The sequence below is a fragment of the Temnothorax americanus genome, unplaced genomic scaffold (genome assembly GCF_048541705.1).
Source record: "Temnothorax americanus isolate GAGA-0224 unplaced genomic scaffold, ASM4854170v1 Scaffold59, whole genome shotgun sequence".
Classification (NCBI taxonomy): Eukaryota; Metazoa; Arthropoda; class Insecta; order Hymenoptera; family Formicidae; genus Temnothorax; species Temnothorax americanus.
In genome coordinates this window covers 393,926-421,787 of record NW_027509741.1, presented here as the reverse complement: position 1 = coordinate 421,787, position 27,862 = coordinate 393,926, and the positions used below count along the sequence as shown (strand labels likewise).

The following is a 27,862-nucleotide window of genomic DNA, read 5'->3' as shown; positions in this document are numbered from 1 at the left end:
CGCGGAGTTAAAGGCGAAATTGGAGCTGCGTTTCGGGGAAAGCGAACTTACACAAAACTATTATCTCCAATTTACCAACCGAAGACAGCGTCCGGGCGAAGATTTCGCAACGCTGGGTGCAGATCTGGAGAGATTGTCGCAAAAGGCGTACCCCGAATGTTCGCATGAAGTTCGCGATAAAATCGCGAGCTCACAATTCGTCGCCGCGTTGTCCGACGGTTTCGTGAAGCGCACCCTTCAGGTTGAGGGAGTAGCGTCTCTTAAAATAGCAATCGAGCGTTCGAAGACGCTAAAATTTATAAATCAGAATTGTTTTTCGGGAAAAAGAGACGCTACGCCGGGAGAATCTCATTCCGGCCAAAAAGAGGCTTCGGAGACGAAGAAACCTTTTAAACAGCAAAAGGGAAATGAACGCCGAAAAACAAAAGAGTGTTGGGGATGTGGGGCGACCGGACACTTCCGTTCTGAGTGCCCCGCACAGAAGCAGGAAAACTAGCTTCTGTCGGGTTGATCGGGGCTGGCTCGACAGACGAAGCCCGGGCCCCCGTTTGCGCGTCAAATGTTATACGCCGTCTCGGTGGTATAGATCCGCGCAAGCATTATTGTATGGACGGATTGTTAAATAATAAACCTTGTACTTTTAGGATAGATACGGGCTCAGATGTCTCAGTTTTAAATGTGAGATTATCGGTGAATTTCAGACAGATTCCACTTGATTTTTGTAATTTGAGGTATCCTACCGGTGAGAGGGTGCCGGTAATTTCTCGTGTATTAGCCGCGATTTCTTTGGGCAAATTTAATTTTGAAATGCCCTTTTATGTCGCGGATATTAACGATGAATGTATTCTCGGTATTGATTTCCTTGAAAAAGCGGAAGTTTTTGAAGGATTTTTCGAAAACACTCTCGGTTTGACGAAGAGTGTGAAGGGTGAGCACGGACTAATTTGTTCTCGAATAGAGGACTGTCCTGCTCTTCTCCCAATTTTTGAACAAGGATCTTCACATTTAGATCCTGCACAGAAACTTGTTTTTTTTTATTTCTTGAAAGAATTTTATCATGTCTTTTCCGAAAATATTATTGCCGGGAATTGTGATGTATTATGTCATACCATAGAATTGTGTGATTCTCGCCCTATTAAGCAGGTACCTCGCCGAATTCCCCTTCATCTACGAACGGAAGTAAATAAAATTTTGGAAGAGATGAAAGACCAAAAAGTAATTGAGGAATCAAGCAGCCCTTGGGTTTCTCCGGTTGTTCTAGTAAAAAAGAAGGATGGCTCTATACGGTTTTGTGTGGATTATCGGAGGGTAAATGCCGTAACAAAGAAAGATTCCTTCCCTCTTCCAAGGATTGACAATATTTTGGATTGTTTAGCGGGGAATTCGTGGTTTTGTACTATTGACTTAAAAAGTGGATATTGGCAGGTAAGATTAGATCCTAAGGATCGCGAAAAGACTGCTTTCTCTTGCGGAAATGGTTTGTGGCAATTCACGGTAATGCCGTTTGGTCTTTGCAACGCCCCTGCTACTTTTGAACGTCTTATGGAAAAGGTTTTGAAAGAATTAATTTCTAAAATTTGCTTTGTATATTTGGACGATATTATTGTTTTCGGAAAAAGTTTTGAAGAAATGATGAATAATTTAAGGGAAGTTTTCCTTCGTTTACAGAATGCTAATTTAAAGGTCAATCCTAAGAAGTGTGTTTTTCTTAAAAGAGAAGTAAAGTACCTTGGTCATGTTATATCTGCTAAGGGTGTTGCAACAGACCCGGATAAGATTTCTTCTGTTAAACAATGGCCGCTTCCGAAAACACGGAAACATGTGCGAAGTTTTCTTGGTTTTTGCTCGTATTATAGGAGATTTGTCAAAGGTTTTTCTATTTTGGCTAAGCCTTTGTACAGGCTGACGGAGGAAAATAATAAATTTGCTTGGACTTCTGAATGCCAAAAGGCATTTGATAATTTAAAACGTGTTTTGACTTCCCCCCCTATTTTAGCTTTTCCTTCAGGAGAAGGACAATTTATCTTAGACACCGACGCTTCGAATCATGGTATTGGGGCGGTGCTTTCTCAGTTTCAGGGGAAGGAAGAAAGAGTGATCGCTTATTTTAGCCGAGTGTTGAGCAAAACTGAACGAAATTATTGCGTCACCAGGCGAGAGTTATTAGCAGTGGTAGACTCAGTAAAATCTTTTTGCCACTATTTATATGGAAGGAAGTTCCTAGTGAGAACGGATCATGTTTCTTTGAGATGGTTGATGTCTTTCCGGAATTTGGAAGGGCAATTGGCCAGATGGTTAGAGCGTTTGCAGCAGTACGATTTTGACGTCTATTATCGAAGCGGAAAAGCTCATGGCAATGCGGATGGATTGTCGAGACGTCCGTGTTTGGAGACGTCCTGTCGTTACTGTGCAAAGATAGAGCTCAACGAAGAATCTGAGGAAAAGACTTGTGGACGTATAGTTTTCGTTGAAGAAAACCTTCAGGAATGGCGTTCCGCTCAGCTTCAAGATCCGATTGTTTCGAAAATTATTCAAGCCAAAGAAGCTGGAAGACGACCAGATTGGCAGGAGATCTCTTCTGGAGAGCCATCCCTAAAAATCTATTGGACCCATTGGGAAATGTTGTCCATGGTGGACGGCGTTTTGTATAAAAAGTGGCTCTCTCCGAATTTGCAGAAGAACATCTTTCAGATTGTCGCTCCACAACAAAGGATACAAGAAATTTTAAATGAGGCCCATAGTTCTCCTACCGGTGGACATTTTGGTATAAATAAGACGTTACAGAAGATCCGAAAACGTTTTTACTGGGCCACTTGTAAGAAGGATGTAGAAAGATGGTGTGCTACTTGCAAAATTTGTGTCGCTAGGAAAGGCCCCATTGGTAAAGGAAAATCTTCCTTACAAATATACAACGTTGGAGCTCCCTTCGAAAGGATACAGGTAGATATTTTAGGTCTTTTGCCTACTTCTTTGGACGGGAATAAATATCTGTTAGTTGTAGTCGACAGTTTCACTAGATGGCCAGAGGCTATGCCTCTTAAAAATAAGAGGGCCAGTACGGTAGCAAGATCCTTGGTGGATCAAGTCTTTTCTCGACATGGGGTGCCCTTGGAATTACATACGGACCAAGGAAAAAACTTTGAATCTCGACTTTTTCAAGAAATGACTTCCCTAATGGGAATTAGAAAAACATGAACCACCCCTCTTCATCCGCAATCAGATGGACAGGTCGAGCGACAGCACCGTACTATCTTAGACTATTTAGCGAAATTTATTTGTGGAAATCAGAAGGATTGGGATCGGTGGATTCCTTTATACTTACTAGTTTTTCGCTCTTCTAAACATGAAGCCACTGGAGTGACTCCGGCGGAAATGTATCTAGGACAAGATCTACGTTTGCCTTTAGATCTTCTTAGGGGAAGCCCTCCTTTATTAACAGAAAGAGAAGACGGAGAGGTAGAATATATATCCAATCTAAGGGAAAGATTGGATCTAATCCATCAGTTTGCCAGACAACGTCTTCAAATTAGATCCAAGAACGTAAAATCTTGGTATGATCGACGTTCTAGGCGAGTCCTTTTTGAACCGGGACAAAAAGTCTGGTTCTATAATCCTCAACGAACTTTGGGAAAGGCCCCGAAATCGCAAAGTCCTTGGGAAGGACCATGGGTGGTAATAAAGAAGCTTAGCGATGTCGTGTATTGTATCCAGGAATCTCCTCGTCGAAAGAATAAAATAGTTCACGCAGATCGTTTGGCTCTTTTTCAGGAAAGAGAGTAGTTTTTCAATTATTAGGAAGTGTTAGTTTATTTCGACATGAGTCTGAGCCCGTACTCTAATCGTTTATTGTATGTTCTTTGTTCAATTTTTCTGCGTTTAAAAATGTTGTGTTACAGATTCCAACATCGATTTGAAGGCATGGCGACAGGGGAACTGAAGAAGTTGCTCCTGAGAAATTTTTCACACTGTCTCTCTCACGGTTTTTGACCGTGGTTTTCCCGTGAGACTGAGGGCGAATGCCGAGACAGGGGACAGAGTGCTCTTAGAGCGATGGGTCCACGGAAGCTATCCCCCTCTGATCCCGAAGAAAGAAGACCCAAGCACGCAAGACTCAAGAGGGAAGAGGAACACCGGCGGCGAAGCCCGGGGTTGAGCAGGATCTTCGCGTGGAGCCTGGCCAGCTCTATAAGAAGAGGCCTTGAGAAAACCCGGAGACGAGGAATGGACGGAGCCCGGTAACCTGAGGCAGCAGCCCAGGGTAGGGCAGGAAACCGTCCAAGGAGCAGTCTCCAAAGAATTTTAGCAAGCTGCCTCTCTGATTGTCGGGACGACAATCTGAAGAAGGGGGGCAGTGTTGCGTGCGCGCTGCCCGGTATACTTCCCTGACTCCGAGCTGAAGCGTGCAACGGGCCGACTTTCGTCAAGATGCGAATCGCCCTTAGTAACGCCTGTTTAGAAATGTTGATTGCCCGATGTTCAATTAAATATTGATTTTCTACCAGATGTTGTTTATACCTGATGTTCAGATTTAGCTGGGATACCGTCACGTTCGGACGTGTCATCCCGAGCTCCCTGTATTATCGAGCCATTTATTAAAGAAGTTCCTTTCGGAAATAACACAACGAGTTTTTCTTTATTTCTGTGAGAGTGACGGAGTGCGCGCCGCGAGTGCTTGTGAAAGAGTGAGAGACCCGGCGAGCGCAACAATATAGATTATATATAATCTTTTTTTCCCGGGTTTCTCTTTCCCCTCGAGTTTTTAACAACGAGTTACCGAATTTGAAAGGTTTATATGACTTTGATGTAATTTTTACTATGGAAATACACACTGCTTTTTATCATATAAATAAAGTAACTTTTGCTCAAATTATGCTCAAACTATATTTTAAAGTGGAAAGAGTTAATTTTTACTATGGTGTACAGTAAAAATTTATTCGGTATATATTTCCTACTTTTCTTTGCAATACTAAATTTATATTAAAAATTGCGTTACTTTATTGTTTTTAAAATAATAACTATGGCATTTAAACTTGTAATTCCTTGATGATCCGCAGCTAGTGTGTGTGTGTGTGTGTGTGCGTGTGCGTGTGCGTGTGCGTGTGCGTGTGCGTGTGCGTGTGCGTGTGCGTGTGCGTGTGCGTGTGCGTGTGCGTGTGCGTGTGCGTGTGCGTGTGCGTGTGCGTGTGCGTGTGCGTGTGCGTGTGCGTGTGCGTGTGCGTGTGGGTGTGGGTGTGGGTGTGGGTGTGGGTGTGGGTGTGGGTGTGGGTGTGGGTGTGGGTTTTGTTGTTTGTTTATGCTCTAACTGTAATTTTTGAGATATCGAGATGCATTTTTTTTAATCGATAGAGTATCATATAAGGCCCCATACAGCACATGTAGATACTGAGAACGTTCGAAGAATATCGCAGCAGTATATTGCGTATATTCTCAAAACATTCAAGATACGTACTGCGATATACTGTGGACAAACTGAAAAGATTTTTATGTCTGCCTTTTTCCAGTTCGTAGTATGTACTGATAATATTTCGCAGTAAATACCAAGAACATCACAAGTACCAATATAGAACCAAGGATAGAATGTGCACGGTATATATACTTATTAAGTTAGATTAATAAAATTATGTTCGTTGCCTTTTTTTCTGCACTGTGCTAAGTGAGATATAAGGATCACTTAAGGCGATTTAAGCTGATCCGCAGCAAACAATTTAAAATGTATTCGTTACAAATTTTATAAGAAGTCATTATCACGTACTCGAAAAAAGAATTTATACTTATTTAAAGAACATTATAATATTTTATCGAAAAAAGTCAAAATAATAAGAATTTTTGTTTTAATTTTATATTCTTAATTAAAAAATTAAATAATTAGAATTTGAAATATTATTTATTATTTTAAATAATATTATCAAGAAAACATTCTTTGTAAAGATCATCGTTATTTAAAAGAAGAGAAAACTGAGTTTCTTAGCACTAGAATGATAATTTTTTGCGTATGCGGCACGCCGTTTTGCTATTTAAAGTAAATATAAAGGTACCAATACCCGGACACTTAAACGTAGGAAATGTACCAATACCTGGACACGTACCTTTGTCTGGATACCTTTAAAAAAATATAAATTTATGGAAATAAACGTTTGGATATTATAACTAAAATTTCGAACTACACGAAATAATACTTTTATCTTTGATTATAATTTGCGTTATACTTATAAATAATAAAGGTGTTCGGATATAAGTATGTCCGGGTATTGGTACCTTTACCTTAATACCATCATAAAAATTTTACCAAATTAAATTGATACTCAAAGAAATGAAATTATTATTATGTCTAGACATACTTATAACTCATCGAATTATTAATAAGCTATAATTGAAAATGCAGAATTAAAATTATGTCTAGACATACTTATAATTCATCAAATTATTAATAAGCTATAATTGAAAATGCAGAATTAAAATTATGTCTAGACAAAATATTAATTCCGAATTTATTTTATGTTATGACATAAAAATTTTTCGGGAATTAAAATTATGTACAAAAATGGCAACATTCGGAATTGAAACAATTGCAATTTTATTTTGTTGATAAGTGCATCTCTTCTGAGTTACTGATAAGTTAAGTACTTACGCGTAATAACGAAGAAATTGGATGCCGTTCTTCGCCAGTAGAGCTTTAAACCTTTTCGATCGCGAAACTTTACGTCTCGAAACCGTTTTGTATTCCGAGTTTCCCTTAACAATTCGGTTTATTTGTGTTGTAAAATAATACAGATTTACAAAATTTTAAATAAAAACGAGAACATAATTTTATATATACTTTTGTTTGTTTGTATTTATCTTGGTCTTGATTCATCAGCTCGCTGCCGCTACCGGTATCTTCCGCCTTAGATTCCTGAGTCTCATTCAAGATGATCGCATCATTCTGACCCTTGCATAGTTTCAGGAAAGCCTCCTCCAAGAATGAGCATTGAAATTGCTCCAGTAATTTCTGAGGCGGCGATTCCGCCAACAATTTACCACATCTCATTAAACCGATCTGCGTAGCATTGAAGATACACAATATGAAGCACGATTAAATTTATGTGTGTGTGTGTGTGTGTGTGTGTCATTGATCACAAAAAAATTTTTCTAAGTAATTCTCGTTTCAAGAGCTTTAGGATGTTTTTCTAGCAATTTTTTTATATAGATATTATCAAGACTAATTTAATGAAAAGACTAATGGAGACTCACTTTACTAGCATTTTTAGTCTCCTCGATATAATGCGTCGTGATCAGCACAGTGATGCCTTCCTTTTGCGTAATTTCGATTAGGTAAGCCCAAATGCTGCAAAGAAAAGATACGTCCAAACATTTTCTTATTATTCTTTGCTCATCGCACTTAAAAAAAAGCAAAATCTACTTGCTTCTCTCTCAAAATTGGATCCAAGCCCACAGTGGGTTCGTCTAGAATCAGAAGCTCGGGACTGTGAATCAATGCGGCGGCAAAAGAAACCCTTCTTTGTTGACCTCCACTCATATTCTTCACCAGATGATCTGCTGGGGGTAGTTGAAGCAACTTCGAAAAAAACCTCTGTTTTGTCTCTTAAAAATAATAGAAGAAAAAGCTATAGTTGTTTCAAAATAACTTTATAGTGAAATACCTTATGAATAATTTAAAATAGAAATAGGAAAAACGTTTATTTAAAAATAAAACTGAAACTTCTCAGAATTTACGCGATGTTTCGCGTGCAACGACTGCAAGTGCTTTTCATATATACATTCTATGTCCTACCGATCTCCTCATTGTCAAGTCCGTTGATCCTGCCGAAGTAATAAAGGGCATCGCTCATGGTGAACTCTCCGACCAAAGAGATATCCTGCGGCATGTAACCCACTTGAGGCCCAGGAATTCCGGAGCCTTTGCCACCCGGATTTCCCCCCAAGACCCACACCTCTCCGTTGTCGAGATAACGAACCCCGACGATGCAGGTCAGCAACGTGGTCTTGCCGCATCCACTGGCCCCCAACAGTCCGTATCTGTTTTAAGGAAAGATTTTACTTTTGTTTGTACGACACATTCGAACACATAAAACGGCGAATATGTCCTTTAATCTCACGATAAACGGATTCGTAATCGTTCTCCAGTATGGATTCATTTTGAAATTCCGACTTATCTGCTAAGTTATATCTACCCACGTTCGCACTTTATCGAAAAACAATGGCGATTTATGGTTTCCCTCGAGGTATTGTAATTAGTCTCGATGGATGGCAGGCGCGACTAGTTAATAAAGTGTTGGACACAATCTCACGACATTCGATCACTCGTTGGCAAAAGCAATTAGCGGTCTACTACTAACAACACACAGTGATAGGTGAATGGAATCTGAATTTTCGAAAATTTGTCCAAAGAAAGATCAGATATATTTGTGCGACGTCAATATGCGTCCGATATAACGTAATACGAAGACCTTAGAATTTTGAGGAAAAGTGGAAAATATTTAACTGTACCTATCTAATGTTAACATGCCCATGTAAACCTCCCTTAATATATTCTAAATATCTATATACTTATCTCAAAATGTCAGTTAAGAGTGACAAATCGATTATTCCATTCTCCGAAATAATTAAGAAATTGCAAAGAGCTCTCTTAGGCACCACTGTGCGATTGTCGCGAAATCGCGATATGAAGGACAAAAGATGATAGATCGCTATTGTGCAACTCGATGAAATCATCAAGCAAACCCGCGATTCGCTTCAGTCTCGCTGCGGCATGTTGATCATTAGTATCATCGCGATCCTGTTACTCGCGGGAGGAGTTTTCGTTTTCTTGCCGGTCCAAAGATCGATACCAATGATACGTGACAACACGATGTTGATCGATCTGCACGCGAGCGAATCGAACGTTAACGATGATCTTGATGAGTTGATCGAAAAATTACAAGGAATGGAAAAACCGCGGGTTTATTTGAATCAATCTAGGAAGAAAAGTTATCGAGATTAATGGCGAAATTGATCTTAAACAGGATTAGGTATTTCAGTAAATTGACTTAATTGTTTCTAATATTCAGGATGTTTAGGTGCAATCACTAAACATACTTTTAATAACAAATTTTTTGGTCAATTTACAATAAATTTTTACTTAGCGAAAACATCGACGTATCAAATAATTTTCGAGTTATAAGCGGCCAAAGAAGAAAAGTTTTTGTCGGGTTAAACTTCAGAGAATAAATAATAAAAATATATTTTTCAATTAATTTTAGATGCTTTTTATTTTAAGAAATTTTTTATTCAAAATGTAATGTTACAAAGATTGATGCAATGAAGGAATTAGATTTATAATAAATGGAGATCTCGGTGTTTTTGTTAAGAAAATAATTAACTTTTGATATTTAAGGAATTTGTTAGTAGAGGAACATTTCTAATTAATAAATCTGATCTTTTTTAGAGATAAATTTTGATAAAGTGATTTCGAAGTTAACGTGACGAATAATCTATATAGGTACATAAGAAAATCTTTACCGAAGGAACCACACTTTTCTCCAAATCGTGTATAACACTGATTTCACAAAGAACACGGCATTACGACATGTTTCATAAACAAATTAATAGACTTTTCCAGATTTAACTCTCCAATATCGTGAATTAGCAATATCAAAAAATTGAATTGTCATGTGAATTTTTGTCATTTTAATTTTTTATTTGCTTGAATAATTAATCTTTACATTTTTTATACAGGCTGGAAGTGACATATTAAAAATATTTTGCCGCGCGTGACATTACTGATAACGCAAGAACGTAATAACTACAATGAGAAACTAACTCATCAGAATTCAATTGACTATGAAATTTTGCGTCATGTACTCTAAGAATGTCAGGATTCAAAATGAGTCTTGATAAAAACAATTTTTTATTGTTTTAGATGCTCTTTAACCCCGAATTTGCATTGGAAATAGAGATATTTCTCTCAAGAAATGAATTGTCTCTTGAGTTCGCCAAGTCAGTTCAACACGCTATATTCTGGCTAATCAAATCGTTTTATATAAAATGGCGACAATTGCACGATAATCTCGATTACATCTCAAAATGGAGACTCTTGAATTTACAAAGACAAGTTGAACTTATTTTAGACAATTTAGCAGATAACCAACAGCACGGGGAATCGAAAGACACTAAATATATTCCGGAAGATAGAAGCGACATTATTTCGAACACTGAAAAAACACTAAAAATTTAAATTGAAGAAGAAACCTTAACTGAACAGAATAAAGGAAATCTTAATGAAACTAACAAGACTGAAAAAAAAATGAAGATAAATCTTGGAAAAATACACGGAGTAATTACATCACACCTACAGAAGAAACACATGTTATGAATCATCCGGAATTATTAAAACGTAACAAAGATGATATCAAGAGTAAAATTCCCATTACTGTTAAAATTCAAATTAATCGAAAATTTAACGTGTCCGATAATAATTTTATCATTAATAGTACATTCTTTTCTAAAATAAAGCACTTAGGAATAAAAATCTTGTAAAAAACGAAACTTTGTTGAAGTTGAAAAAAATAGGTATTTCTCACGACAAGAAAAATGGAGAACGGTTTAGTTAACTGGAAAGTGTTTTCTCAATTTCGTCAAGTGAGAATGCTATAGACACGTTGCAAGAGACTGATCAACAAAAACTTATGAGAACGGATGCTATGTATGGATCCTTGATAAACATAAAAGACATCCTGAAGACTCGAAGAACACTTTTCGTTCCTTTGAATAAAAACGAGAAATGTAATAAAAGAAATAGACAAATATTAACAAAAAAAATTGCTGACAAACATAATTATTTTAATAAGAGAATGTAGATAAAATCAGACAGCGGCTCAGTGATAGATGAGATTCTAGAAGCGGTCATCTTGCTAACGGCTAGATCTGTGGAAATATCGACAAAAGCATCAGAAATTATTACCAGGACACTTTAATTTCAGATAAAAAGAGAATTGAAAGAGAATGCGATGTGAGAATTTTGAGATTTATTTACTAGAAAACATATATTTTTTGACAAGTCGACACGTGTAGTCGTTATATGACTAAGGTCACTAATAGTTATATATAGTCTTATAAATTGTTATTGAACATATCGAGTTTTACAGATTACCCATACATTGAAATAAGAATCTTATTTCGGCTCGGAAATTATATGAATCGAGAATCAAGTCCGTCTATTAATTTTTTAGTGCACCTTGAGATTTGTGCATATGTGTGCGCGCGTATGTGTCTAATGTTACACAACGCTAACACTAACACATTTTTATTTTCTCACATAAGCCCTAATCCTAACGAATTATTAACGAGTATTTGGCTAGCGATTAGAGAAGCGTTACTACACAACCATGTATATATAAATAAAATTACCTTAGAAATTAAACACAAATTTTAAATAATATTCTAATAATTTTGATAGGTTCCGAAATATTTTCTTATTTAAATATTTGTTAAAAATTTATACAATTATCTTCTCGTGCATTTTGCAAGCAACGATAATTTAAGCAATAGGTAAATGTATGCGGAAAAGTGCGTGACGACAGTTTGAAGCAATTTCCAACATATATCGAAGGATGAAGAAATTAGTATCAGGTTACCGCAAAAAATATGCTGTATATAGGTTTGCTGAATGACATTAAAAATCGCGCAAGTAATCACGAGTATTAATTATTAATGCAATCTTTGTTGCATTGCTTTCTCTCCCTAGGGAGTATCTTCTCGATTTTTTTGAAAAACTCGGATTGTTTGTTTACAATTTTAATCAAAGCGGAAATTGATAGCAAAAACGATTAAATCTTTTGCATTGACATGATAAATAATGGTTACTTACATGGAACCCCGTGAAACCGTCATATTCAGACCGTCGAGCACCGGCTGTCCTTTTCCATAACGCTTAATAGCGTTCCTTACTACTACCGCCTCTTGTTGCATCATTCTGCGAAATGATGATGACTGTGACTGTTCGATGAGCAAACTGTAACATTTTTTTTTCTTGTATGATTTAAAAGCGTCGTTGAATGACTGGTTTTTTTTTTAAGTAAAAAAATATTATTTTACTGACATCTTATTAATTTTTAATAAAAAAGAATTTTTTGGGAACATTTTGTTTACTCTGGAAAAAACGTTTCCATTGGGGACAACTAAAAGTTATGGTAATTATGAAGGAGAGGGGTTTTCTCACCGATTTGGCTGAAACTTCACAATTTTGTGTATTTTGGTACGTAAAACATGAATCTATAAGTTAAAATTGTCGCTCTCAATTAGAAAAGAAGTTATTGAGTACCAAAGTTGACAGTTGCGTGGTTAGGATATCTGTCGTACCGACATGATGTAGACGCACATAACCATGCGCATTGACGTAAAAGTGCAAGAAATTACAGTAATAGTGCAGTACAACGGCATCAATCTCTCCTAATAGTCTGGCGCCTTATTTTAATTATATCACGATTAATCTTGAAGATATGCGGCTTAATCAATTGAACAAATAAATAATAATCTTTGGCTTGCGGTACAAGACGTAGTTGAAAATGCAAATACATGGCCAAAATTTATTAAAAAAATGTTTTGGGAGAAAAATTTGACAGATCATAATTGTATGATAACGATTTACATATTTAAATGCAATTTCAGAAAAGTTTCTACATGAAATCTTAACATTTACATTAAGGGGGAATATACACCTAGAAACAAAAAAAAGATAAGATAAGATAACTTTCAAAAATGTTTTAAATTTTTTTTATTAAAAAATGTTGCAAATTTACGGAGTACTGGAGTCGGTTTTTCTACGGAGTGCTGTAAAAAACACGGTACCCAGCGGCGCTTTGTCAAAAAGCATCTAAAACAAAAAATCAAACAGAAAATAAAAATAGATATTATCTTTGGTGTATCATAGCCGATTTTAAAAATATCGATTTTTTACAAAATGGCGGGCGCTTGAACTCAACGTAGCAATTTTTAAGATACGCCAAAGATAATAGTATCTATTTTTATTTCCTGTTTGATTTTTTTGTTTTAGATGATTTTTGACGAACCCGCTTCGCGCGGGCTCAAAATCTATTCCCCTTTCCCAAAACTCACTCATTAATTCGGTCTTCAACCGACTTTTACCTAACAGTATATTTTGATAGATCATGGCATACTTTCTTTGTAAACTTTTTGAATTTTTGCAATATCTTCAAAATTGAAGAAAATATAGTACACGAAAATGTGCGTGACGTCATAATGTTGTTGCAAAATCTTTCGAAGTTGCCGTCATCAAAGAAACTTTAGAAAGCTATAACTTTCTCAAATTTGGGTTTTTTTTTTAATTCAAAAAGTACTAAAAATCGGCTTAGATTCTCTACATTAATTATGGATACCGCTTAATAAAAAAATTTTACTTGAGAACCCAATTAGGAGCACCTTTAATATTCTTTCTCCTTATACTTTAACCTACATCTTCAAATTCTTTTTTAAAAAATAAAAAATAATAGATAATATTATAGATGCAGATTAGCATATTGTCAAATATTTCAAAAATGTAATCCCTTATATTAAAATCATTAAATTTTATTTTTGCTCGCGCCTCGCGCGTTTTCATCCTCCGTTGACCCGCCATTACTAACTCTCTTTCATTTTCTTCCATTTTATTTTTTTTCTGAATTCATCAGAAAATGAAAAAAATTTTGGCACAGGTTTCAAGAAAATTAATTTTTAATGAAAAATTATCCATTAATAAAAAATTAAACTTAACCTCTAAAAATTAAAAAAAATTTGACATTTAACTCCTATTTTATATATAATTCTTTAAGATTTGGTCAATTAATTCCCGAAAAATTTGAAAAATTTTGTAATCGGTTTCCAAACAAATCGGTAACAAAAAATTATACACTTTATAGCAATTCCCGGAAAATTTTACCTTTATTTTATATGTAATTCTTTAAGATTCGGTCAATTAATTCCCAAAAAATTGAAAAAATTTCGTAACCGGTTTCCCAAAAGATCGGTAACAAAAAATTATACATTTATAGCAAACCCCAGGAAATTCTACCTTTATTTCATATATAATTCTTTGAAATTCGGTCAATTAACTTCCAAGAAATTTGAAAAATTTTGTAACCGGTTTCCACAAAAATCGGTAACAAAAAATTATCTATAAAAATTATCCATATTAAAAAACTCAGCTTGATATCTCAAAATTTACGGAAATTGGAGCAGAAATCGGAAACCCCTTTATTATTAGCAATTTTTCTATAAACTCATCGTAGCCATTTTCAAAAAATAAAAAAATTTTGAAACCGGTTTCCAAAAAATCGATTATGAAAAATTATACACGTCTTTGCCATTCCCGAAAAATTAGAAAAATTTGGGCATTGTTTTTAAAAAAATAACAAAAAATTATCTTTAAAAAAATTTAGCTAATATCTCAAAATTTGAGGAAATTAGAACAATCACGTACATTTTCTTAAACAAAAATCGTAAATTTCTTTAGAAAAATTAGAAAAATTTCGTAACCAGTTTCAAGAAAATCAATTCATTAATGAAAAATTATCCATTAATAAAAAATTAAACATCCTCCAAAAATTAAAAAAATTTTGACACGACTCCTATTTCATATATAATTTTTTAAGATTTAGTCAATTAATTCCCGAAAAATTGGAAAAAATTTGTAACCGGTTCCCAAAAAAATTGGTAACAAAAAATTGTACACTTTATAGCAATCCCGGGGAAATTCTACCTTTATTTCATATACAGTAATTCTTTAATATTCAATTATTTTCCGAGAAATTGAAAAAATTTTGTAACTGGTTTCCAAAAAGATTGGTAACAAAAAATAATACACTTTATAGCACTCCCCAGAAAATTTTACCTCTACTTCATATATAATTGTTTGAGATTCGGTCAATTAATTTCCGAAAAATTGAAAAATTTTCTGATACCGATTTCCCCAAAGATTGGTAACGAAAAATTATACACTTTATGGCAATCCCCGGGAAATTCTACCCCTACTTAATATTTTTTTTTAAGATTCGGTCAATTAATTTCCAAAAAATTGAAAAAATTTTGTAACCGGTTTCCAAAAAAATTGGTAACAAAAAACTATATACTTTATAGCATTCCCCGGAAAATTCTACCCCTACTTCATATATAATTCTTTAAGATTCGGCCAATTATTTCACCAAAAATTGAAAAAATTAAAAAAACCGGTTTCCAGAAAATCGGTAACCAAAAAACTATAAACTTTATGGCACTCCCCGGGAAATTCTACCTCTATTTCATGTACCCTTGGTACAAATTCGGTCAACTAACGAATGAGTAGTTCGCGGTCAGACAGACAGACAAACGTCCGGTACTTATATATATAGGTACTTTGAAGAAATATTAGATTTTAATTTTAATCCACGAAAAAGTAATCAATAAAATAAATATCAATAAACGTTTATAATAAAAAAATATTACAGCATAAAAAAAACATATTTATGTACCATTATTTGACTTTGTATTTATACTTTGTATTTATAGAGACTTTTTAATATACCAATTATTTTCTGTTTTAAAAAAGTATAATCCTCTTCTAACTAGTTCTATAAAAACTCAATTTCTATTATCTTTTTTAATCATTTAACTCATAGCCCAGTCAATGGAGACAAAAAAGGCGTTTTGATGCAAAAGGTCAAGGATTGTTTTTATATTTGGCAATTTTGTTTATTTTGGGGTCTTAATAAAAACCCCAAGTTTGCGACCTCGGTAAGCTGCCGCTCGCGCTGCCATTTTGAGAAAATGGCGTCAAAATTCGGTTTTTCACAAATATCTCGTTTCCACTGCAATTTAGAGCAAAAGTGTTTAGTACAACGTTGTAGAGCATAAAATTTTCTACAACTTTTGTTTGAAACACTTTTTTCTCAGATAAATAGTTTATGGGTTATAGCAGAGGAAAACGGAGAGCTTTTTTGCAATTTGCATTTTGCCGAGGTCGCAAACTTAGGGTTTTCATTAAGACCTAAAAATAAAAGAAATTGCCAAGTATAAACAATTCAGTCTTGTTTCATATAATTAGTGAATCAATATTAAATTATCTAATTTAAGTATATTTATCCAGTTGCCACTAAGATATAGTCCAGAAATGCATGGTACTATCTAAAATGATTGACTTGCATGGGTCTCCACAAGACGACGATATACTCAAAAATACGAAAATTTAATGAAAGATGACAGATCTCAGAAGAAAGCGTTCTATATTTTTAGTTTTTTGACTTTGTGATTGCAGTATGTCTCTATAGTTAATCGATTGCGTTTTGACATCTATATATGTTATATAGCACTTAATTTCGCTTATTGACAATTCTGATGAAGTTCGAGTACGGTACAAAACGTCATATTAATATTTCAATAAAACTAGATATTATTTGAATTTATTGTTACATCGATTAATGCTCGTATATTGGTCTTATTCCTCATTATAGCATTTTTTATATTATAAATTTTACAAATATGTAACATATCAATATACTAATACTCAACATAATAACATTAATATATTAATATATTTAATGTATTAAATGTATTTTAATAAGAAACAACAAAAGAAATTGGCAATAAGAGAGTCGATCCGGTAATTGTATTAAGTTATACTTACTTCTCGGCAAAAATAAACCTAATCAACAACCGAATAACAAGAAATTTTAAATTGATCGTTAAACAAGAAGTCTTGTCGAGGAGGTCTTAACATGATAAAATGTGCAGTCATTCTGCATACCGTTTTCAAGCTCAATTTAGACTTGCTAAACCAAGGTTCAAGTTTTGCACTTGCTTTAAAAGCACATTGTTTTTTCACACATTTTTAATGCTTATTTCTTTCATAAAATACTTTTTGCAACATTTTATAAACAAAAAGTTGCTTTTGTTTATTTTTAAATTGTTATTGCACTTTGGACAATGTATTTCACTACTTATCAAATTAGTTTCAATTAAATAATTTATTAATTTTTCCCTATCGTGAGTTATTGCCAAAAACTCATGCAGTTGCATTTTGGCTTGTAATAACATGTAATGTAATGAGATGTACAATGACTTGTGATAAAGAAAAAAAATTATGGTAAATCTGAAGAATAGTGGCCTCCTCACCGATTTCGTTCAACTTGGGCTTAATAGACGCGTTTTTGCACGAAACGACCGAATCTGGCAGAAAAAGTGTCGCTCTGCCCCGCGAAGCGAGATATTAACGGTTAAAGTTGACAGGAATCAGGTTATGATTCCTAAAAATACGACGTGACCAATTTAGATATAATTAAGACTGCGTTCTGAAAATCTATAGTGTAAGTGACTTATTCGAGTAAACTACAGATTTTCAGTACTGGCAGTGAGTACCGGAACGCTGTTATAGCCTGTAAATATATTTACAGCCAGCTAATTTGACACTCAGATATTTAGCATTATTTAATGTCATACAACTACACAATTAAGGCAAAACTGTTTGAAAACGTGTTAACAAAAGGAAGAATAGAAGACAGAAGTTGGAATCATTTAATACACCGGTATATCAATGATTTAATACTTACATAACTTTTTTTAAAAAACCGCGATCTCTATTGTAAATATACTTAGCGACGCTTAGCGTGTGACACATGCCTCTTGATATTAAATTATTCATATATACCGATTTATCTCTCAAGCAGCACTAGCTCTTCAATCATATTTTTCTTCTTATCAATACGTTTTTGTTTAAAAGACACTTGAGGTGCGTTCGGGGAGACGCTATTAGCGCTGACAACGTCATTCTATCTCTGTTACTTACTAAAAGTTGAACGAGAACAGAGCACGCTCATAGCGCTAAAAGCGCGCTCCCTGAACCTAGCCTTGGACGTCTTATAAAAACATAAGACACGTCTTTTAGTGAAATATCTAATTGTGTTCTCTGGAAAAAATGTTAAAAAAAATTTGCTTTTATTCTGTCGTCAATTGTACGTCACGTTATATGTATATTGGAACGCAGTTAATGTAATATCTATAATGTTCTAAAAAATGTTTTATAGAAAAAAATTGTTAGACGTCCATTCGGAAAGTCTTGAAGACGTCTCTTTTAAGACGTCTTTAAGACATGCATGTTATCTGGGTAATTTTATCTTTATGACTAAATCTTTATGACTAAATGACTAAATGACTAAAATGACTAAATGACTAAATGACTAATGACTAAATGACTAAATGACTATGACTTTTTTTCAATTTTCATTATTGGCAGTTAATGTGAATTTAACTGCAATTAATATATAATTTCTGAAAGTCCCATTAAGATATATGCACATTGTTATTAATAGTATTACGTTTCGGAGATTCATCATTTTTCTCTCACGTGGTTGTTTAATCGGCAATCTTACAAATCTCTCTCTCTCTCTCTCTCTCTCTCTCTCTCTCTCTCTCTCTCTCTCTAGTTATTCCAGCATGGAAACTAAAATAGATTGGTTGGTGAGAAAAGTTAGTGATAAAATGATTCATAAAAATGAAATAAAGAGTATAATAACAAGTATAGTTAGAGAAGAATTAGAAGGCTACAGGAAAGAACTGGAAGAAATGAAGAAGATGTGGAGTGTAATGTCATCTGGAAATGCCCCGCGTAGTTACTGCAAAGCGGTCAAAAAGAAGAAAAAGGAAAATTTTATCATAATAAAACCGAAAGAGCAACAAGAGAGTGAGAAAACAAAAAAAGTGGTCAAGGAGAACATTGATATTAAAAATATGGCAGTAGGTGTATCAAAGCTGAGAAAAAGAGGAAAGGGTGCACTCATTCTGAGATGTGAAAGCGAGCAAGAATTACAACAGTTAAAATTAACTGCTATGAGTAAACTGGGAGATAAGTACCAAATAATAGAGCCAAAAGGTGCTCAGCCAAAATTAAAAATTTTCAATTTGGATGAAGAAGAAATAAATTGTGACGAGAGTCAAATAATAGATATAATAATAAAACAAAATTATTTGGATGAAGAAAGAAGAGGATTTTATATTAAAATTGTGAAGAAGATAGGTAGAAGAGGACGGAATGGAAATACTAATAAAACCAGAGCTAAAAGGGAAAATGGTATGCTAATAGTTGAAGTTGATGAGATAACGCATGTGGAAATGTTAAAAAATGAGAAAATAAATATTGGATGAAGAAAATGCCATGTTGCTAACTATGTTAAATAACGTTAAAAGATGTTTCAATTGTTGGGGATTTTACCACATAGCGAAAAACTGTACACGACCGATAACATGTTCGAAATGTGCAGCAGGGGATCATAAGGATAGTGATTGCAAAGTCAAGAAAGAAAAATGTGTAAATTCGCACCTCCGACACTTCGCGAAACGAATTTACCGTTGGGCGCCAGACGCGTCAACGCGCGTCCGCGAAATTGCGAAAGAAAACCCCAAAACGAGACGCTAAGCGAGACGTGCGGATGTGCGAGGAATCGGCTAGTTCGACCTAAGGGCTGGGGCGGGGGTGATGAAGGGCGGCGCGATATTCGGCGGGGTGACACGCCATAAATAAGGCCACGAACTCAAGCAATCAACAAATCAAAATAACCTTTATTTGTTAGAAATTCGCGCGTGAGACAATAAAGGCCGATTCGGCTTCGGTCAGTCAGACAACTCATATAATCAATCGCGCGAGCGTCAAAAATGAAACAAAAAAAATAATAATAGCGCGGACACCAAAATGAACGAAGTACTGCGTTATCGTATAGTAACGCGCAAAAGGCGCTGCGATTAGATCAGAGAGATACAGTATGGCCAAACTTACAAGTAATCTGGAACATCACGGTAAACACGAAATAATCACGGAATTAGAAAATAAGATCTCGCAGGAAAGATCGCGAAAGGACGATACCTCACGCTCGGAGTGCGTGAACGCAACGCCGGGAGTCGCGCGAGAATTCTGTCGCCAATTATCTAAGCCTAACGCAAGTAGGAATCGTGGCGTAAGCCACGTCCCCAACGTAATGAGGACCGAACGCAACACAATAACGAGCGCGGACGTTATACGAAACGGACTCGCAGTAACGGATTTCGCCACACATCTATCGCGATCTCCAGAGGCTCGCAATCGCGTCTGTATCTCAATTCCGCGGCCACGATACCATCCCGAGGCCCTCCGCTCTCGCTGTCGATCGCCATTCGATACGCGGTCTCAAGGGACCGTACGCGTCGTGGTGTTACAACGTTTCCCCGGACGAGAGCGTGCCCCGGAGGGCGGCGTCGTGGCGTTACATCTCGAGATTAATTACTGCGGGCAACCTCACCGATGTGATGTCTCCTCGTAGGGCTCCTCGCCGTCACCTTGTACGGAGGATCGTCGCAGCGTAACAGATTTTCCCGACTCGGGATGGCTATCGCGTATTTTAAGAAGAACGTTCGGACTCGCCGACGGACGACCAGAGAGTGTCTCGCGCATCACTCGCCGCACGCCTGCCGCGTTGCTTTCGCCGCCCGTGATCCATGTAGTTTCCACTCTCGCCACCCCTCCTCGGTCCTTCTTCCTCCCGGACCCCTCTCGTTATCGGTACTCCCTCGAAGACTCGCCGTGGTGTGGGTGAGGCGCCGCGCGCATTATAATTACACATGAAAATAAAAGAATAGTCAAAACGCGGAAACGATATCGATTTTTGGCCTCTGGAGATTTCGTCGTCGCCTCTCTGGCTCGTCCCTGGGCGCAAATTTCCGCGCCTTGTGGCGGCGGCGGGGCGCTGCCACGAAGCGGCGGGCCGCAACGTCACAATGAAAAGATTTTAGAATTAGTGGTTAAAGATCAAATAGAAAAATATCTAGAGGCAAATAATGTGCTCACGGAGCACCAATCTGGATTTAGAAAATCATACTCATGTGAGACGGCAATACAAGGAACAGTAGATGAATGGAAATTGGAGATTGCTGAAGGAAAAATAGTGGGAGTAATATTTATGGATTTAAAAAGAGCGTTTGAGACTGTAGATAGAAGGAGGTTATTAGATAAATTGTATCAGATTGGGATAAGGGGTAAGGTTTGGGATTGGTTAAAGTCATATTTAAATAACAGATCACAAAAAGTCAGATTTAATGGTCAGTTTTCCAAACTAATGGTAATAGACCATGGTGTTCCGGAGGGGTCGGTGTTAGGTCCGTTGCTTTTTATATTGTATATTAATGATATAATTAACGCATGTCCGATGGGTAGTAATGTGAAATTGTTTGCGGATAATACGTTGATCTATGTAATAAGAGAATCCAGTGAGGAACTTAATAAAAAGATGAATGATGTATTTTATAAGATATAAGAAAATGGATGAACTTAAATAAGTTAAAGCTAAATGTAGAAAAAACAAAATATATGATTGTTTGGAGTAATAGAAAAGAAGTTAGAGGACAGATAAGAATAGCATGTATGAATGGCGATGTGTTAGAACGCGTGGAAGTAATAAAATATTTTGGTGTAACGATTGATAGTATATAAGCTCACTTTTGCTGAACATTGTGATTATATGTTAAAAAAGATAGGGAAAAAAACTAGCTTTTTGAATAGAATAGGTCACTACTTGACACCGTACAGTAGACAAATAGTGTATAAGGCGATGATTGCATCGCATTTTGAATATTGTGCAACCAGTGATTGTGGGAATGGGCGAGACGCAAATTAAGAAACTACAAGTGGCGCAGAACAGAGCTATGCGAGTAGTTTTGCAGTGTAAAAGGAACACCAGAGTGGAACATATGCTGGAAGCCTTGCAATATATGTCAATAAGACAGAGAATATATTATAATACATGTATATTTAAGATATTAGGAGGTTATATCTACCACATATGTTGAAAAATAGGCTAGATTTAGTAGGTAAAAGTAATCAGAGGGAAACGAGACAAAAGGGTAATATAACTGTACAGTTGCAAAAAACGTGTGAGGCACAAAAGAGTGTTTTTTATAAAGATATTAATATGTATAATGATTTACCTACAGAGGTAAAGCAATGTGATAGAGTAGATAAATTTAAGAGAATGTCAAAAGACGTTATACACACAATGTTGCGAGATTGTAATGTGCTATATATTTTATGTATATAAATAGCCGAGAAGGCTAATATATATAAAGATTAAGCATTTCTCTCTCTCTCTCTTTCTCTCTCTCTCTCTCTCTTTCTCTCTCTCTCTCTCTCTCTCTCTCTCTCTCTCTCTCTCTCTCTCTCTCTCTCTCTCTCTCTCACTCACTCAGCGTAGTGCGCACGTATTTGTCATGGGACACATAGCTGCATGACAAACATTGTTTGTTATTAGGAGCTGATAAAACGGCGTAGTGTCGACTTTGCCCAAAATTCGTATAGAGCATTGAATTTCCCATCAAAATCACTTGCCGGTATATATTTGCAAGAGTAAAGCTCGATGAAAGAGTAAACATTTTCGAAAGATCAGAAAAATTACTTTTTACTATCAAAAAAACGCTTATGTTGCGCTAAAAATTACACCCTAACTCAATTTAGGCGACCCTAAATCGTACCTTTTGCAGCATGTTACAAAAAGACTTATAACAAATTAATTTGTTATTGGTAAAAGGTACCGTTATACATGTAATGATAAGTGCCTAAAACATCAAGCTACAATTTCCAACGTTTATTTGCATACCAAATGGGAAATATAATACAAAATGATTTAAGTGGTACGCATCGGCAACTCTCCTCAATCACGTATTACGTAACCAACTAATTGAATAATTATCCTACATAGGAATGTTGTTATTCAATTTCAACAATAATAGTAGTAGGAAATAAATAGATACTGCGTACTATCCACAATATCTATATACATGTACATGTTATTAATGACCTATTTATGCATATCTTTTTTCCTCTTATTTTTATGACGGAATAGCTATTTACGGTGCAACTAAATTGTCGAGAAAATCTCAATATTACCAGGTTAATGTTACATAAAGTAATATTATGATAAATGCTCGAAACGAGAAGGAAAGGAATGCTACACTAGGCATGCAGATACATTTTTAGCATCTGATTGAGAGACCACGAGAAATTTTGCGCAACAATGTTAAGTCGTGTCATTTTTCTTATTTATTGTATTTTAATGGGTGATCTCGTGACAGCGTTGAAACCATTGTCAATTTTAGTGATAGAGACTGCTCCGTCGCCTAGCCACCACGTCTGGACGGAGCATTTGGTTAAAGGAGTGGTTTGCAAAGGTTACCATGTACACGCAGTCAGCATATTAGAGACTAAGGTCAAGGGTAAACTCGCGAAAAATTTAACATGCGCCGTAAGTAGATATTATAGGATGAGACTCGAAGACATTCTGAGAGATATAAATCAATTATTTGCAAATCATAAAATAAATAAGAAAAAATATAACTTTTCTATTTTAAAATGTTGTTTTCTATCTTACGTAAGATCAATGTGCTTTCGGAGATGCTAAATTGTCACATTTTCGTATGTAATCTCTCCTGTATAGCGAAGGGTAAAATGCCCCTACTTGTGACCATGTAAGATTCTCGCATAAGTTCATAAGAAAGAAAAGTACTCTAAATAAGTGATTCAAGTCAAGAAACAATTATACCAAACTAAAGATTAATCATTTTTGTATCAATAAACTTGTTTTACTCGAGTTTTAAACATAATCTAATAAATATCAAAAGAGAAATTGCAGACTATGTAAATGTATGCATCAGTGACTGCCTGATTTAATTTTGACCTTATCAATGATCGCCGGTTGTATATATATATATATATATATATATATATATATATATATATATATCAGTGACCGGTATATTAGATCAAATGTGCCATTCATTGATCGACAAATTAATTTTCGATCCTAAATGAAGTAATGTCGGTTTTTCTCGCTACTTAGAGACTGAAAAATTGGGGAAGAATATAACATCAATAATAAGAAGAGAGTTGTTAAGCTATATTTTTATATAAATGTTTTATTTGTAGTACTCATAAATAGAGAATAAGAAATTGTCTTTTATTCGTAGTAATCTTAAGTAGAATATCAAAGTTTATCTTTTGGAAGTCATTTGTTGGAAAATAAAGTATTATGCATTATGCACATTATTTCTCACATCTATATTTCTCTTGCTTGATCTATTATTTTTTATATGAGTAGCTTTTTTGGCTTGTCGCAACACTTTTTGCTTTTTTTTCGGAAATAGAAAAAAACATTCTCGTTATAATTTCCACGCAAAATAATGAAAAATGTCTTTAGAACAGATTTTTCGTGTACTTAAGTGATCTCTATAATCGGATTATTACATTTGCTGTTTTCTGTTTAAATGAATGGTCAAGTGACCTTATTAGAATAAACTATATTTTATTGTATTTAATAAAAAAATTACTCAATAATTGAATAAGTAAGTAAGTAAATATAATTTGAAGCCGTGGTCACAAATCGGTATAATATCGGTAAAAATCGATATAAAACACACGATGTTCCAGTTAATGACTATCCCAAAATAATAGCCTTGTCACTAGAGTTTTCTCTCGAGCATATACATCAAATATTCTTTCGTTTACTCGTACAAATGCAACTCACACTCATCTAGAAGCGTATGGAGATTATATAGGTATTAATTATAAGCAGCAAAATTTACTGTTATGACTAGTTTTCTTGAGCCTGTTACAGATGAAAACATACGTGTTTTTTGTTGTTGTATCGTTTTGTAACGTCATATATACTCAAAACTACCAACTTTTTTCAGAACCCACGAATAGCACAGCACTCCTTAATTGTTCACTCTGATAGTTTTGCGCACTTAATGGTTTTCTAACGCTTGTTTTTGACGACGTAACACAACGACATATAGTATGGACTACGCAATCCCAACAAGAAAGCCTTCAAAAAGTGTTCGGTAGAGTTGACTTCTACCTCGTTCCCTCTTTTTCTATATACGCTACTGGATAGAATGAAACAGCTTGATCTCTAAATCTCTACCAGTCGCTACCTTTTTTCTTCGACCGGTGTGAGTTACCGGTCATATTTTTCTATACCTGAGCGCAGTCCATACTGACCATACTATATGTCAATGACGTAACAAAAACTGTGACTTTGTCGTGACGGACGACAGATCTACTAACGCCGTCGGTATACATGCGCTCGACCTGTTACTGGTACCGACACGAGCGCCTTATTTCACATTTTCACGAGTATTTGTATTTGTTAGTTAAATACACGGTCATGTATTATGTATTATTATGTATATTTTATATCACAAAATTAGTGATATGTATAAATCCAAAAATGGCAAAAATCCAACCTAACCGGCTAGACTTCGAAATTTAAACATTAAAATTTAAACATTACTACTAAAATTTTTGATTAAATAAAAAAACAAACATAATTTAGGGAAGAATGCGATGGGAATAAAAAAACATCGCCAAGTTTTTTTACAAGAAAAAATTATTTATTTTATTTTAATTAAATATTTTTCTTTGTACTGTTACCTCTCTAATTCTTTGTTATTAAAATGATTATTTGTAATGTTATAAATTTGTTAAGGAGAATTAAGAAGCTATTACCACTTGAAATAGGAAGACCCTTGAATGGGAACACAAAGATATATACTACTTGGGTTTTATTTTTTTAAAGTAGTTACACCAATTATTTTTTAAAGCAATATTTTTTTGCAATTGGCGCAATTTAAAGATTTCACATTTTTCTTTGAAGTACATGTCACTTAGGTTGAGTTAGGTAACATAATTTTGTGATATAATAATTTGTTAAGAAGAAATTAAAGCTACTATCACTTAGGTTGGATTTTTAGATTTATATCACTTCCCACACACACACGCACGCACGCACGCACGCACGCACGCACGCACGCACGCACGCACGCACGCACGCACGCACGCACGCACGCACGCACGCACGCCCGCCCGCCCGCCCGCCCGCCCGCCCGCACGCACGCACGCACGCACGCACGCACGCACGCACGCACGCACGCACGCACGCACGCACGCACGCACGCACGCACGCACGCACGCACGCACGCACGCACGCACGCACGCACGCACGCACGCACGCACGCACGCACGCACGCACGCACGCACGCACGCACGCACGCACGCACGCACGCACACACACACACACACACACACACACACACACACACACACACACACACAGAACATAATATTTAATAAATATCCAATGGATATCTACATATAATTCATATAACATCCATATATATATATATATATATATATATATATATATCTATTATAGATATTTAATAGATATCATAATAAATGTAAAAATATCCATATCTCTCAAATAGCCAGCAAAGATATCCATTAGATATCCATGTGTGATCCACATATCCATATCCACAAAATATCTATCAAAGATATCCATTAGATATCCACATGTTATCCAGCACATATCGATATTTACCAAGTATCACTACACGTCTACCACAGATATTTACTAGGTCGTAACGACGCCGCTAAGCGGCGCATAATGATAAGACCAATTCGTAAGTAAATTTTTGTTGGAAGCAAATATAAGCAGGTCCCTGGCAAAGCAAAATCGCGACATCCGCAAGTCTTCGGACCCGACTCTTCTTTTAAATCTAGAAAAATAATATTTTTGGGATGTTGATTTAACGTTTATGTGCTTTATGGGGTTCTATTTGTATCCCAGATAGCACAAGACGTCCTCAGGATCGTCCTGAATATGTCCAGGATATCCTGGGATATTTTCATTTATTTGTTTTCCAGATAGCCAAGAACATCCTCGGAAAATCCGAAAGACATCCAGGACATATATAATATATATTGTCTCGTAAATATTTTATATAAATATTTTATTTTATTTCATTAATTATAAAATACTTAAAGTAATTTCAGAATGTTAAGTACCGTAATAAATTATAAATTTTTTTATAAATGTCCACTAGACTTAAATAATCCTAAAATCCATAAAAAATCCTAAAATCATCTTACGCATGTCCAGGATATCTTGAGGAGTATCGCAGGATATCCTGAGTATATCCTATAAAACTCTTCAGGACATCCTGGACACATTTTGGATGATGTTAGGATATCTTTTACGTATTTGGAATGAGTGAAAATAGCAATAACTGATTGTAGAGAAACAAAAATATCTAGAGCTATATATATATTTAGCTCTTTATTCAGTGTATTGAATTTTCACCCTACAATGACAATTAAAAAATTGTCATTTTTGAATTGTTTCCAAAAAAAGGAAAAATTATATATATATAATATATATATATATATATATATATATATATATATATATAATTTCGACTTTTTTTGGAAACAGTTCAAAAATGACAATTTTTTATTTATGTTCTTCTTTATCACTCAGACAATATTTTCTTAAATATTTAAAATATATTTTTCAAATATATATATTAATTTAAATCTACATATTTATTGTTTTATAATATCTCGTTCCAAAATATTTTAAATTTATTATTGGTACTATACACACACGTGGAAAGCTGTAAACCCATGTGGCAACTCGTCTCGCGTGGAAAGTGTATGCATGGAGGCAATAGGTTAAAAATGTTTAAAAAATTATTTAGCTTTTGAGTTGTTAAAAATCCTTTTAGTGTATGTCTTTTTTATGTAAAAGGAACCTATTTACAAAGTTTGACCTAAATCGGAGTTCAACAACTGATTCATGAAAAGTGGCTATACTTTACACTGATATCAGTGACTATTCAGTGATTCAGATTTAGAAAGTTCGGAAGAACAGCCTAACTGCTATATTTCTCAAACTTCTTTCATTAATAACTTTTTAATAAACAACGACCGCCGGCTAAAACCTTTTGAAGGTCACTTAGGATGATGACCTTAACAACATATGTCAAGGTCAAAGTCATTGGTGAG

The 27,862-nt window shown here is 35.1% G+C and overlaps 1 protein-coding gene and 2 pseudogenes across 4 annotated transcripts in view; 2 read left to right on the top strand and 1 right to left on the bottom strand.

Annotated features, from left to right (window-relative positions):
- LOC143904863 (ABC transporter G family member 20-like) overlaps positions 1–24,721 on the bottom strand; it is a 38,162-nt gene extending 13,441 nt beyond the window's left edge. Inside the window, exons 1-7 of one of the 4 annotated variants that reach the window (XM_077419828.1) lie at positions 24,697–24,721; positions 11,846–11,989; positions 7,772–8,016; positions 7,404–7,581; positions 7,231–7,324; positions 6,818–7,036; positions 6,629–6,732 (exon numbers count right to left, since the gene is read on the bottom strand). In XM_077419828.1, coding sequence (XP_077275954.1) covers positions 6,629–6,732; positions 6,818–7,036; positions 7,231–7,324; positions 7,404–7,581; positions 7,772–8,016; positions 11,846–11,949 — 944 coding nt within the window. In that variant the 5' untranslated portion in view covers positions 11,950–11,989; positions 24,697–24,721. The other 3 variants (XM_077419824.1, XM_077419823.1, XM_077419825.1) reach the window with 3 other exon arrangements.
- LOC143904827 (uncharacterized) lies at positions 9,738–10,351 on the top strand (annotated as a pseudogene).
- LOC143904869 (uncharacterized) lies at positions 18,599–19,764 on the top strand (annotated as a pseudogene).
- Positions 24,722–27,862: the final 3,141 nt, after the last annotated feature.